This window comes from Otolemur garnettii, unplaced genomic scaffold (assembly GCF_000181295.1).
Source record: "Otolemur garnettii isolate 467f Iridium unplaced genomic scaffold, OtoGar3 scaffold00008, whole genome shotgun sequence".
In the NCBI taxonomy this organism is placed as follows: domain Eukaryota; kingdom Metazoa; phylum Chordata; class Mammalia; order Primates; family Galagidae; genus Otolemur; species Otolemur garnettii.
In genome coordinates this window covers 2,140,616-2,156,033 of record NW_003852403.1, presented here as the reverse complement: position 1 = coordinate 2,156,033, position 15,418 = coordinate 2,140,616, and the positions used below count along the sequence as shown (strand labels likewise).

Genomic DNA, 15,418 nt, shown 5'->3' with positions numbered 1-15,418 from the left:
TCTACATTTCACCCAGTTGTTCTAGACTCATCCTTGAGGCTTTGCAAAGAGTTTTATGGTCCTCCTTTCAGCCACCTCTGAGGATTCCATTTGATGGAATTATTACTGACACTAAAAGTTAACATTCAACCCTGGGTAGTGGCTCTTCCCTACTAAAAGTTTCCTGCTCTGATCACTGAGGCTGATGCTAGGAACTCTCCAGGCTGGGCATTTATAGCTTTCTAGGTTACTGTCACGAAATGATTCTCGAAAAACTGGTTTTGTTCTTGGGAGAGGCTGACTCTACTCTGAATTCTCTTGGGAGAATTCCAAGTTCGCTTGTGCCCTGCCCTTTCCGTCACTCTATAAATGTCCAAGGTGGCCTCAAGGGAGGACTTCTGTACACAGCTCCCTCCTCAGGACACGAGGCTCCAGATCCACTGCCTGGCCATGAGGCTTCTCGTGCTTTCCAGCCTTCTCTGCATCCTACTTCTCTGCTTTTCCGTCTTCTCTGTGGAAGGTAGGGCTGCCCGCCCACGCCTGAACAGGGTTTCCAGCTTCTGGGGAGGTTCTAATCCAGACCCGTGGGAGGGCAGGCCCCTGCAGGCAGGCAGGCAGTCCTGAGCTCTGAACATAATGGCTCTAGTTCCTGACCTTATGTAAAACCTCTAACCACAGAAGCAGCTCCAGCAGGTGGCCTGGGGGCGTTAAGCCATTCACCATCCACAGCCCCTGACCTTTAGCACAAACAGCACTTAACACTCAGAAGCTAAGTATAACAGTGTGCTTGCCACACAAACAGGCATATAACCAGCAGAAGGTTTCTGCTCTGACCATGGAGGCCAGTGCTGGGAATTCTCCAGGCTGGCCGTTTACATCTGGATGGCCGCTCCTAAGTCCTACCTTTCTGGAAATTCTGAAGCCCCTCTGCTGTATTTGTACCATGCTTAGAACAGAGCATATTAGTATTGGGTACCCATCTGAGTCTGAATAGCCTCAAACCTCATGCACAGTGAACAATCGTGGGTAGATGGCGTGAGGGTGTGTGTGGTATGGAATATGTTTATGTGTGTTCAAAAGTGGAGAACATGGTCTGTTCACCTCTATAGTTATATGAAGATTTGGAATTCCTACCTTTCTTGGTTCAGATAACTGAGTATTTCAAGCTTTTCCTTTGCCTAACCATCTAGAAACTTCCTACTTTTTTTTTTTGTTGTGGCAGTTATGGTTATTCTAACATTTATTGGTGCCAGGGTTATAAAAATATATAAAGATGGGAGACATCTGTAATTTCATGACTCAAGAATAACCATGTTTACCATTGTGTTTATGTTCTTTTTAATACAATCAGCTCAGTTTATGAATTTTATTTTGTTTTATTTTTATTTCATTTTATTTTGAGACAGAGTTTCACTCTGCTACTCTAGGCTAGAGTGCTCTGGCCTAGCTCACAGCAACTTCAAACTCCTGGGCTCAGCCTCCCGAGCAGCTGGGACTACAGGCGCCTGCCATAATGCCTGACTAATTTTTTTCTACTTTTAGTAGAAACAAAGGTCTCACTCTTACTTAGTCCAGTCTTGAACTCCTGAACTCAAGCAAGCTTCCAGCCTCAGCCTCCCAGAGTGCTAGGATTACAGGTGTGAGCCACCACGTCCAGCCTACTTTCAATCTTGCATGCAGCATTTTAAAATTTACTTGATGTATCTTTCTATGTTGACTATATGTTCGACATATTTTTTATTTACCATTGTGTTATAATAACACAAAATACATATGATTGAAATTATACTAAAAGCATTTATGCTAGAATGTCAGCAGCTGCCATCTCTGAGCAGAGAGACTATTTGTTTTCTAAAGTTTCTGCAGTGCAAATGTGCCACATGTAAGAAAAACAGTAAATAGAATTCCTCATAAACACAGTCCATGGCACACAATTTATCAGACCTGTATATTTGGACATGTTGCCAAAGTTACCGTAATGACAATTCAGTGAGGATGGATTTTTTTGCCCATAAACTTTTCTATCCATTTAAGACTACTTCTAGCAGATTCCTGAAGTGGTGTTATTGAACTAATATTTTTAGGTATAACTTGCCAGCCAGCGAATGTGCTATCATAAATACACGTGCTTAAACATTTAGATAGTTCACAACTTTGCACTATTTTAAGGATGTGGCAAAAGACATATGTGTACACACAGTATTTCCTATATTCAGGGTTATTTTCTTGGACTAGGTCCCCAAGGAGAGAATGACTGTGGAAGGGCAGAGACATTCTCGAGTCACTGTCAGAACTGTTGCTGGGACAAGAACGTGAGGAGGATGCATTCTGGGGGCAGAGTGTCTCCTATCATTGTTATTTTCTGACAAGTAAATTACGACAGGGCCCACCCTTCCCCTGGCCCTACTGTAGCCTGGCTCCTGGGTTTACTTGAATAAAGGTTCCCGGGACTGGGGAGTGGAAGCTCCCTCACTTCATTCCTGCACAAACAAACTCACCAAGGGAGGGTCTTTGCTCCTTTGTGTCTCCCCTCAGGGCGGAAGTCTCCCAAGCCCTTGAGGGTCAGGCCCTGCTGCCGCAGAGTGTCTAACCACAACTTGAGAGGTAAGCAGGGGGGTGCCCATGGGGGTGGCAGAGGGTCTGTGGGGGCGTGAACAAGCTGCACACACTGATCAGCTCCGGCCACACTGCTGAGATCTGGCATGGTCCAAAGGGGGCTGCATCAGGTGTGCTCTCAGCCTCGTGGAACTTACAATCCAATAGGGGGAACAGATCCCCCCAGAAGAGCAAAAAATTAATCGTTCTGAACCAAATATATCTGTCAAGGAAAGAAGCAGAATGGGATCAGACAATGGTGGGGGGTGTATGCAGAGCTGTTCACAGGATGGGCAAGAGGGAGGTAGGAAAGACAGAGCTAGGAGCCGGGTCTAAGGGTGCTCACAGCAGCCGCCAACTAAAGCTGCCCATCATGGTCTCCAGCAGGAGAGAGCACATGGGTCCAGAGAGCCCCAGGTGATGGGGGGTGAGACAGTCCCCTGAGGTATAGGCAGGCAGCCTCCATGCTCCATACCCAGGCTAAGGTCCAGAAGAGCAAGCAAGGCCAGGCAGATACCAGCAGTGAAGGAGATAGGCCCAAGGCCATGAAGGGCTATAGGCATCCATCTCCCGACATGGGGGCTCCAGGCTGGGGGCAGACTGAGGCACTGCAGTTGCCTGGCCCAGGTGAGAGGTTAGGGCTATGGGTCTCTGCTGCCTTTGGTAGGAGGGTCTCAGAGCATGAGACAGGCAAGCCCCACTGGAAAGCTGCAGAGCCTGAACCAGACAGTCCAATACCAATCTAAGGCTGTCTCTGTGGCCTCCCCTGGGAGACAGGGAAAGCCCCTGCCCTACTCTCTAGGCCATAGCACAGGGAGCCGTGACCAGGGCCAGAGTCTCCATGCCCTTCCTAGCCATGGAGAGTCCTGACCATTGAAGGAAGGGGGATCTCGGATATAAATGAGGGGTGGGTAGAGGGAGGGAGACAGGATGGCTCTAGCCGCAGACCTTTTCTCCTGGAGAAGTGACAACCCCTCCTTCCAAACTGGCATCACACCCAGCTGGGCCTGGGTAAAAATAGCCAGTTCTCACACACTCCTCACTGAACTAGAGTGTGAAGCACCCGCCCAGGCGAGGTGGGGGTGAGTGCTGGCTGCCACTCTGCTCCCCCAGGCCTGGCAGAGGAGAGGAGGAGGGCGATTCTGTGAAAGAAGGTGAAAAGCTTCCAAAATGAGAGATGGGGGCTGCCCCAGGAAGGGCTGGGGGCTCATACCCTCCCCTCTCCCCTTCCCTTCTGCAGCTTAGAGGTGGTAATGTGAACACACACACGTACTACTCACTACACACCACACACAGACACAAACACGACTGCACACACAGATATATCATGTACACACACACTGTCATACACACAGAGACCCACACATGTACACACACTACACACAGAGAGACTCTTGCACACACATAACACCACACACAGGCACAAACGGTTCCTAGGAAACATGACTAAGTTAACCCCTTGTGCACAGTACAAAGGCACTTAGGTACAATCCTGAGGGAGAATGAGCTAGGTCTGTGCTCCTATGTTGAGACTGGACTTCTTTTCATGTGTATATTTTTAAAATTCCATTGCAGAAATTTATAGATAAAGCAAGAAGAATGAAAGAAACATATTTGTTGGGTCTTTACCATGTGATTTAAGTCTTTGGAACCACCCTAGGGAGGTCTTGTCACTGTTGTATATAGATTGGGAAATGAGGCTCAGAAAGAAACTGAGGCAGAGCTTGAAACCACAATGTAGGCTCGGCACCTGTGGCTCAAGTGGCTAAGGCGCCAGCCACATACACCTAAGGTGGCAGGTTCGAATCCAGCCTGGGCCCGCCAAAAACAACAATGACAGCTGCAACCAAAAAATAGCCAGGCATTGTGGCAGGTGCCTGTGGTCCCATCTACTTGGGAGGTGGAGGCAGGAGACTCGCTTGAGCCCAGGAGCTGGAGGGTGCTGTGAGCTGTGATGCCACAGCACTCTACCCAGGGGGACAGCTTGAGGCTCTGTCTCAAACAAAAAGAAAGAAACCACCATCTAGTCTCCCTTTCCCCACTACAACAAAGTACTTCTGCCCCACCCAAGAGAGAAAGTGTCCTGGAGAATGTGTACGGAGCTGTGGGTGTGCCCAAGTGAGCAAGACGGCAGACTTCCCACAAGGACAGTGCAATCTGGGCCAGGATCCCAGCTGCACCACCCACTAGCTGTGTGCCCTTGAGCAGGTCACCCAGCACTGCCAAGCCTCAGGTTCCTCCTTTGTGAAAAGGGTATGCTGGTATTAATAGAACTGACCTTACAGGGCTATAGTAAGGAGTCGGCAGGGTTATGTCTGTATAACATTTAGCACCCAGCCTGCCACATGATGCCCTGTGATCATAGCTGCTGCTGTGGAAGGAGAGACCAGAAATTCTACCATAGAAAACCAAAGCCCGTGCCCTCCTGGGGATGACAGTTCCACCTGCCCTTTCATGGGGCTGTCACAGGGATTCAGAGCGACAGAGGGAGAAGACAAGCCAGTGTTCCCAGGGTGTTGTAAGTGGCAGGGGGATTGTTGGCTGTGGCAGGTTCCAAGAATCAGGTTCACTGACGTAGGAGAGTGCCCATGTGTCTGCCTATAGAAGGAGAAGTTAACCCAGCGGCCTTGATGTCCATGAGCAGACAGCACCAGACAACCCTTTCCAAAGTGTCCTCCTTGGCTCCTGCATTATATCTCAGCACCCTGCCAGGCCCAGGGGGGTGCAAGACATGGAAGGCCCAGGGTTCTGGGTCAAGGTAACAGCCATCATCAAAAATTAACATCCTTAATGGCAGATTTGCTGAATTTATCACATTCGCCAGTTCACTTTTTAAAAAGGCATTCTCTGAAGTATTTAGAAATTTTATAGCAATCTGTATAGCAGCATTGTCATCGCAGCAGTTTTTGTAAAGGAATGTTGGCCTTGAGGGGCATCAGGCACTGGCCACACCCAGGGCTGCTCAGGCTTAACCTGGAGCCAGACTGATGGCTATGTGGACCCCTCTAGTCAGGGTGTGACCCACGGGCCTCCGTCCTGGGGCTGGCAGGGAAGGAGCTCCTGGGAAGATTGCAGGAATCATGTGGGTTGGACCCTGGAACCTGAGACATCACTTGGGTCCTGAGAGCTCCATCCAACCCTTGCTGTTTTGAAGCCCAGCAAAATGATTCAACTCTAGTGGGAAACTCGGGGAAGGGGCACAGAGTAATTCCTTTGTTTTTACAGGATTGTCTCTGCCTTCAGCAAGGGGCTTAGACTGCAGAAACAAAGGTTACCCATTGATGGCATAAAATTGTCAGCAACAATGGTACCAGTGTGGACATGAGGGCCCAGAACAATGGACCCAGGGAAGGAGGTGATAGAGAGGGCTGGCCAGCCACAGCCCATCCTGCCCGGGGGATTCATCAGAGGGGCCTCAGATCAATGATCTTCCTCAGATCTGTTAGCACTATGCATAACATCCCACCCCCAACTTTGGTTACCCAAAGCAGCAAATAATCATTATTTTCCATAAGTCTACAGGTCAGCAGGTATTTCTTCCACTCTTGCCTAGGTTCATTCATTCGTCTAATGTTTAGACAGGCAGCTCTGTGGACTTTGGCTGTTGTGCTCTTACATATTTGGGGCTATGGTCTGTGAGTCTAGGATAGTCTCAGTAGGAACAACTGGACTGTCCTCCACATGGTCTTTCCTCTGTCAGCAGGCTAGCCCAGACATGTGCACACGGAGGTTGCAGGGTTCTACTTATGTGAATGGAAACACACACATCCCCTTGGAGTGAAGGCTCAGAACTGCCCAGCTCCATCTTCACTACATTCTACTGGCCAAAGCATGTCTCAAGGCCAGCCCAGATTCTGAGAACAAGGAGACAGACCCCATATCTTGATGGGAGAAGCTGCAGAGGAGGCTGGAGAATTGGGACCCTATTTGCAATCCGTCAAACCAATATTTACTGTAGGAGCCAGAGAAGAAGGTCTTGGGATCTGAGGATGGCGACAGGGAGCAAAGGGGCAGTGACGGTCAGATCATGGGTCTCCCTCAGAAAAGCTGGTGGAAAATTCTCATGACATGGTATTCGTGACGAAGAGTAGGTTACATTGTATGTTGCTACGATTATTATCACTATGGGAAGATAAAAGCACTTTCAAATAGGGAGAGAAACGAGAAAGAAATCCACACCAATTTAGCAGTTACTTATGATTAAGACATGAGGCTATGGAAGAGTTAGGATAATTAAATTCTGTTTTTGTGGAGCTAGTGCTTTACATATTAATTACTAGGTGCAGTGCTTATGTCTGCTAATTTATTTAATGCTTCAAATAATCCTAAGAGTTAGATGCTATTACTATCTTCATTTTTCCAGATGAGGGACTAAAGCTCAGAGAGGTTAAGCAACTTGTTGAAAATCACACAGCTAATAAGTGGTAGAGGTGAGCTCTAAATAAGCTAGCTCCAGATTCTATATTCTTAACTATCACACCACATTGCATACAGTTAAGAATTTAGGAAAAGGAGAAAAAAATAATAATCTCACGACCAATAACTTAATAACCCTTCTCATGTATATATGTCTCATTTTTCGAAAAATACAAAGGTATTTTTAAAGAAAATTTTGACAGCTTTATTAAGATGTAATTGATATACAAAACGACACATATTTAATGTATACAATTTGATGGATTTGAATATATGCATGCACCCAATGAAACTAACACCACAATCAAAGTAATAAACATATCCGTCACCTCCAAAAGTTTTCCCCACCCTGCATTGTGTGTTGGTAGGGGGTTGGTAAAAGCACTTAACTTGAAATCTCTCTTACATGCTTCAGTGTACGTAAAGTATGGTGTTATAAACTAAAGGCACTGTGATCAGCAGATCTCTAGAACTAATTGTCTTGCATCATCGAAGCTTTCTATGAGAACAACTCCCCTTTCTCCCATCCCACCTCAGCCCCAGGCAATCACCGTTCTGTTCTCTATTTCAATGAGTTTGAATATTTTAGATACTTCACACAGGTGGAATCATCCAGCATTTGTTCTTCTTATACAAACATGTTTGCCTGGTTTTATTTTTCTTTACCCTGTTTTTTAACTTCTGAATTAGAATTAGGTCATAAGCCTTTTTTCTTTGTGTTGCTACATAGTCTTCATAACCACGGGGTTTTGTCCCCAGGAAGCATTTCTATCACCATAAGGTAACAGGACGAATTAAGCATTTCTCTAGCATGGGATATTCAAGTTGTGTCCAGAATTTTTTTTTCTGCAGTTACTATAAAGAATAACTTAATGGATGCAGATTTTTTTCTGATGGATTATTCTTCCCAATAAGGGGAATGGTTTGTCAAAAGATGCAAATGTTTGGGAGTGCAAACTAATACAATCTCTTTGGAAGGAATATGGAGAATCCTCAAGGAACTCAAATTAGAACTTCCACTTGACTCCACAATCCCACTTGTAGGCATCTACCCACAGAAAAAACATCATATTATTATAAGGACATTGGCACTAGATTGTTTATCACAGCTCAGTTTATGATCACCAAAATGCAGAAACAACCTGAATGCCCACCAATCCAGGAATGGATTAACAAGCTGTGGTGTTTGTATAATACCATGGAATACTATTCAGCCATAAACAAGATGGAGACTTTACATCTTTTGTATTAACCTAGGTAGAGATGAAACACATTCTTCTTAGTAAAGTATCAGAAGAATGGAGAAGCAAAAATCCAATGTACTCAATACTAATATTGAAGCCAGCAGATGATTTAATACATGCCCACATAAGAGAAAAACTCAAGTCAATTCAAGGCGGGGGATGGGGGAATGAAGGAGAGAGGAGAGGAGGGAGGTCGCTGGGTGTGCTCTCACTTACTAGGCACGATGTTAGAGTGTATGGCACTCCTCTTGGGGATGGGACACAATTATAAGAGGAACTCTCCCTAACAAATGCAAACATTGCAACCTAATTCTTTGTACCCTCAAATTAACCTGAAACATTAATTTTTTTTTAAAAGATGCAGATGTGGCTTAGGGCACATATTGATTGCCAGGCACCTGCTGTCTGGGAGGAGATGGCAGGGGAGGTGTCTGAGGCTCTATGTGTCCATGTGGCAGACCCTCCTACCAAAGCCAGCAAGAACAGGCCTCCCAGACTGCAGTCAACTCAGACGGGTTCCTCTCAGGATAAGCTGCCTTCCCTGTATCTTCTTTCAGGAAACGAGATTTCCCCCTGCTGAGACTGAGTAGTCTGAGCTGGTAGTGTTTGTCGTGAAAGTCCCTTTCTGGGCCTCCAAGAAGACAGGCAATATCTAATTCTTGTTCTGATTTTTAAAAAAAATTCAAAACTGAATCTTAATTATGCTTTCCTCCCTCTCTCCACCTGCTCTGCCTGCCTCTCCACCTTCCTGCTCCTGTCCCTGTTGTCTACCTAGGACTTCGCGTCAGGGTCTGCAGGACCTGCAAGGTCAAGCCCGGGACCAGCTCTTGGGTGGTGCCTGGGGCGCTCCCACAGGTGTAGCGCTCCTGAAGCAAGCCTCTGGACAGCGGAGACCCTCCTGCCCAGCACCCAAGATGCCCAGCAGCCCCCAGGTGCCCCTTTCAACTTTCAGGGCAATGAGCGGCAGTGTTGGAGGGCTTCATCTTAGGCAGCAAGGGCCCTGGGAGAGTTCTAGAACTCCTAGTCCCAGTCCCAAATATGCCATCGACCTTCAGAATGCCTCAGCCCACAGGGCCTCCATCCTCTCATCACCCTTTCAGCGCTGGTAGATGAGGATTCCACCATGACCTGTGCAGCTACAATTCCAGAGACATCTGAGCCTGCGAGAGTACAGGGTAGCGAGCACCCAAGCCAACCAAGACTGCAAAGTTTCAGCCTTCCTTAGATCCATTCGATCTCCTGGCATTAAACACCCCACAGCATCCCATGACCCCGAAGGAAATTCCATCCTGACTTCCAACATGAGTCTGCTGGAAACAGATCCAATCCAAACAAACAAACAAATGATAAATAAATAGACCAACAAATGGAGGGAGCAGCCTTATTTAAGAGAGTCAGTGATAGGGCTGAGCCACAACTTGTCGCTAAAGAAACTTGTCCCCGAGGCCTTCCCTGCAGGACACCCCTTCATCATAGCACCATCCAGCTGTGTGAGGCAGAGGCAGGACCCAGTCCTCAGGTCCAACACACCAGGACTCAAAGCCTAGCCCAGCCCAGGACTGTGTAGCCTGGGCCTTTTCCACAAAATAGAGATTACAGGACCTATCCAGGGGGCAAGCAGACAGATGTAAGTGCCCACAAGGGCCTGGGACCCAGAGGAGGTTGATTCAGGGAAGTGCTGGGGGAGTGTTTGTGCCTCCAGTGAACACCGCTGCAGAGCTGAGCCTCTGAGGGAACAGATGGTTCAGGTCTAAGGGACTTATCTCTCAGTAAAGCTCCCTTCTAATCCGATCCTCATGGTGAGGTGAGAAGCCCACAGCCATGTCTGAGAACACCAGGCCCTCCCTGGTCCCAGGGCTCTGGGGGGGGCAGTACCAGGGCATGACAGAGTCTCTATCTTGTCACAGGCCTCGCACCACCCTTTCTTAAGCTTCACTCACAGCTCGCTCACCCACCCACTGTCATCCATCCTGGGGTAGCAGTTGTGAGACTCTGTGCTGGGTTCTGAGGCTCAAAGATGAGCAAAAGTGGTCCTTGATGTCAAAGAGGCCATTGCTGCTCCACAGAACTGTGAGCATGGAGGTGAGAACAGAGGGCCGGGGAGGGAGCACATGCTCAGATTGAGTTAGTGGGACAGTTTAGGATAGAGAAGGGGTGTGGTGTGTGTGGTGTGAGGTGGGATGGGAGTGGGGGCTGTGGGAGATACGGGTGTATGTGTGGTATATGTGGTGTGTGTGGTTTGCGTGGAGTGTGTGGAATGATATGTAGGTGTGTGTATGTGTGTGGTGTGTGATTTATGTATATGTGTGTGGTGTGTGGTGCATGGTGTGGTACTACATGTGTGTGGTGTTGTGGTGGTGTGTGTGGTGTGTATGGTATATGTGGAGTGTGTGGTATATGTGTGGCACATGGTGTGTGAGTGTGATGTATATGTGTGTGGTGCATGGTGTCGTACTACATATGTGTGGTGTTGTGTGTGTGATGTGTGTATATGTATGTCTGATGTCTAGTGATGTGTGTGGTATATGTGAGGTGTGTGTGTGATGTGTCTGTGGTGCGTATGGCATGTGTGGAGTGTGTGGTATATATGTGGTATGTGAGGGTGTGTGTGTGGTGTGTATGCATATGGTGTGTGTGATTTATGTATATGTATGTGTGGTGAGTGGTGCATGGTGTGGTACTACATATGTGTGGTGTTGTGTGTGTGATGTGATGTGTGTGTAGTATATGAAATGTAGTGTGTGGTGTGTATGGCATGTGTGGTTTTTGTGTGGTGTATGTGTGGTGTGTGTGGTGTCTATGGTATGTGTAGCATATGTGTGGTGTGTGTGATTTATGTATGGTGTATTGTGTTGCACGGTGTGACTACATTATGTGTGGTGTTGTGTTTAGTGTATGTGATATACGTGTGGTATGTAGTTTGCCATGTGTGGTGTATGTGGTGTGTGTGGTAGGTGTGTTGTGTGGTATGTGGAGTGTGTTGGGATGAACCAGGGGCACAGGGAGGGCCAGGCAGGAAGACTTCAGTGTTTGAGGAGAATTCAGGAACTGGACAGCCACGGAAGGGCCTAAGAGGGGAAATAGAGGGTTCACCCAGGCCAAGGAAGACCACAACAGGGGTGTCCAATCTTTTTTCTTTTCTGTCATGCATTGGAACAATAAGAATTGTCTTGGGACACACAGCAAATACACAAACACTACTGAAAGCTGATTAGCCATAAACAGGTCCGTGCACACATTTTTGTGATATCTGACTCCACCGCAGATAAGCAAAAAAAATCCTCACAAAATTAGCATGTGGCCTGAGAGCCATAGGTTAGACACCCCTGTGGAATGTCACTGGGTGTTTGGGGTTTATCTTGAGAACAGGAAAGAGACAGAGGTATGCGTGACCAGGCAAGAATGCTGGTGAAAGGGCCATCCAGAGACAGAATGGGCTGGAGCTGAGGCAGGCCAGGGCCTGAACACTGGGAGACTGGTTAGCTGGGGGCTTTTCAGGACACACCCACGGCAACTGCTCCCAGCATGGCAGACCCTCACCAGGAACTCCCTTGGCAAGGTGGATCCCTCACCCACCAGCAGGAAGAGCTGGCCGTCCTGTGTCCTCCTCCTCTCCCTTTTCCTCCTTCTCTACCCCACCCCCCACCAAAAGGAAAAGAATAAATCATAAAGCCAAACACATGTGCGTGAGAGTCGCCGGGGGAAACTCAAAGACCAGGTGCTCCGAGAGCAAAGGAAAGCACAAGCCCCAGAAGCTTCAACTTTTTTGAGGGACACGGGTAGGGAAGACCAGATATCTCAAGTACACATATGAAAGGAAGACACAGCCTGACGCAGGGGAAAAGAAGGAGCGCCTTCTCTGAAGGCCAGGACTGCTGGGCCATGGCTGTGAGCTACTCACAATGAAATGATGCAAGAAAGAGGCTGGCCTTGGACAGCGTGGGCAGCAACCCCAGGAGGCTTCCTGGGCACCAGCCCCTCAGAGCAGCCCAAGCCAAAGGTGAGAATACAAAAGGGAGCTGAGGACCCTGTGTCTGACCTGCCCATCCTCACCCCCTGTCCCATCTGCCCATCTGTCCTTCCTCTGTGGAGTAAGAGAAAGCCTCAGACCCATTCCCAAGCAAACAGAGATGCCCATGCAGACCTGGTATCCATGGACCCCTGGGAGGCAGGTGCCACTTCCCATAAAGATGCTAAAACTTTTCCTCCCACTCTCTCTGGCTGCCTCCGGAGCTTGCAACACGCACTTTTAAACTTTCTCAGCAGTAGGAGAACTTCATTCTAGAAGGGTAAGTTGAGTCAACAGGAAAAGTCTTATGACTGAGGCTATTCAAGCTAGGGGGAAAACTCAAACGCCTGGACTGACTGCAAAATAATGAAACCAAAATCCTTGGTCAGGAGTGGTAGCTCAGGGCTGTTATAGCACTCTGGGAAGCTGAAATAGGAGGATTGCTTGAGGTCAGGAGTTTGAGAACAGCCTGAGCAAGAGTGAGACCCCCATCTCTACAAAAAAAAAAAATAGAAAGAAAGAAAAAGAAAAATTAGCCAGGTGTCATGGCATGAGCCTATACCCCAGCTATTCAGGAGGCTGAGGCAGGAGGATAGCTTGAGCTCAGGAGTTTTCAGGCTGCTTTGAGCTAAGCTGAGGCCATGGCACTGTAGTCCGGGTGACAGACTGAGGCTTTGTCTCAAAAGAAAAAAAAGAAAAGAAAAGAAAAATGTGGAATACTTTAACTTTGCCTTTATTGACTCTATGAAGAATATAGACACATTTGCAGGTTACAGGTAGCATTATTAGCGGTCTCCATGGCACCAAAAGGTACCCATGCTGCCTAAAGGTAACTGATGTAATCGATAACCATGAGCTTCCAACACAGATTTGGATTCAAACAATGGCTCTGTCCTGCACCCCCTGTGTGACATTGGGGAGCTCATATGATTGCTCAGAGTGTCATATTCCCCATCTGCAACATGAGGCTGGAACTACTTTACCTCCTAGCTTATCTCTGGGCAAAGCACACTGAGTAAGCTGCCTCCGGAGCCCCGCAGTGGCCATGCAGCTGGTTAATGATCACGCAGTAATTCACCTACCAATTCTACGGTCATTTTTCCTGCCTTGAAAGCATCATGAAACTTCTAGGATATGAGGGTGTCCTATACTCTAGTCTGATCTCCTTGATGGTGGCTGAATCTTGCCCATTTACCAGGAGCCTGGTAATATGCAGACAGCTCCAGAAACAACTGGCAGACTCATACTACCGACAGCTCCATCTCTGCAAAAGGTCTTTGGCATTCATCTGCTCTTCGACCTCAGTTAAACTGCACTGCCCCTCAGGACTTGCAAAGTACGAACCAAAAAGATTGGTGGGGATGGCTCCAAATATAAGATGTCTGCCCTGACCAGTCCCTTCCCCTCTTAAATGCAAACATTTTGCCTGTTCAACTCAATATTTAAGTATGTTGTGGACGTGCACACACACGTGTGCCATAGTCTCCACAACTCCCTATTGCCTTTCAACCAGCTGTTTCACACATTTCCATTTCCTGCCTAGCTCAGCAGCCATCTGTGGTTTATACTCCCTGGTTACTCCACTCTGTCAATTTATGAATGGATGAGGAAAGAGTGTAACAAAGGCCTCAACCAGAAATCAAGACTTAGGACATTATCAGATGTTTCTTCATTCATTCATTTATTCCCTCATGCATTCAGCTAGTCAACACCTACCCATGGAGAACCCTTTGTGTGCCAGGGCCTGTGCTAATAGTAAAACAACCTCTGATTGAAAGACAGCCTCATTCCCGAATGATTCACAGTCCTCTGGGAGAGACATACAGGCAGTTTACAGAACTAAAGTCTTTTATGGGCTCTGTCAAGATTCCAGATACTGGTCAATTCGGCTTGGAGGCAGAGGCATGCCAAGAAAAATAATTTTCTGGGAGAGAGACATTCTTTGATGTGTCCCTCTATCTAAGCTGAGCCATGTTGCAGGAAACTACTGTAGGGCAAAGTTAGGCAAAGTCAGAGCTCGAGATTGTGCCCGCCTGTGTGAATGTCATGTTGATAGTAGAGGCATCACAATGCCAGAGTGAGGGTCAGTGGGCAGAAGGCTACCGGGGGCCACTAACCCATTAGATGAGGGAACAGGTGGCACAGCAAAATTTCTTGGTTAAAGGAATAGGCATAGCCTCAGACTGATAGAAAAGAGATCTCGTCCTCATGTCAGAGGCAACACTTGGCCTGGGCACAGCAAGGGAGCAGAAGGAGGACATGTCACAGTAGATGTGTATCCAGGGCTTCTCAGGCACCCTGAAAAGCTAACCCCAGAGCCTCTACTCCCACCTTCTGACCATATGGGTACACCTTGGACCACAGCTGAGCTTCTAACCCCAGTCTCCATTCCTACTTTCTGACCATATGGGTACACCTTAGACCACAGCTGAGCTTCTAACCTCAGTCTCCACTCCCACGTTCTGACTATGTTGATACACCGTGGACCAGCTCTGCAGAGGGCAGTCCTCAGGATCTCACCTGGGTTGAGAGAGATAGTACCTGACAGAATTGAATCAGAGAGGGTATACCCAGCACAGTCAACACATCCAGGCCCAGTGTTTTATTTTATTATTATTTAATTTGAGACAGGCTCTCACTCTGTTGCCCCAGGGTAGGGTGCCATGACCTCAGCCTAGCTCACAGCAACCTCTAACTCATGGGCTCAAGCATTCCTCTTACCTCGGCTTCCCGAGTAGCTGAGACTACAGGTATCTGCCACAGCAACCGGCTAGTTTTTCTATTTTTAGTAGAAATGGGGTCTCCCTCTTGCTCAAGCTGGTCTCAAATTCCTGAGCTCAAGGGATCTTCCCACCTGGGCTTCCCAGAGTGCTAAGATTACAGGCATGATCCACCACCCCCAGTTGCCTGACAGTATTTTATCATGATTAATACCAAACTCTGCCTTGGACCAGGGATTTCTTGTTATGAACAGTCATTGTGTTTTGGTCCCCAATTTTGTTGGGACCCTGCAAAGTAACTCAGGACACCAGTGTGCTGGAGCAGAAGTCAGTCTGCCAGACAGTATCACCCTTCCCATTCCAGGCCACTGGGGCAGAAGCAGAGCGCTGAACATCTGGGCAACTGTGTACGTGCGCTTGTGCCCACTTTGGTCAGGGTCATCAGGAAGAGGAAC

At 47.7% G+C, this 15,418-nt stretch overlaps 1 protein-coding gene across 1 annotated transcript; it reads left to right on the top strand.

Annotated features, from left to right (window-relative positions):
• The first annotated feature begins 429 nt into the window (after positions 1 to 429).
• Positions 430 to 9,095, top strand: CUNH10orf99 (chromosome unknown C10orf99 homolog). The gene is made up of 3 exons (XM_012801292.1): positions 430 to 499; positions 2,515 to 2,583; positions 9,010 to 9,095. The coding sequence occupies exons 1-3, from the start codon at positions 430 to 432 to the stop codon at positions 9,093 to 9,095; spliced, it is 225 nt and encodes a 74-aa protein (XP_012656746.1).
• Positions 9,096 to 15,418: the final 6,323 nt, after the last annotated feature.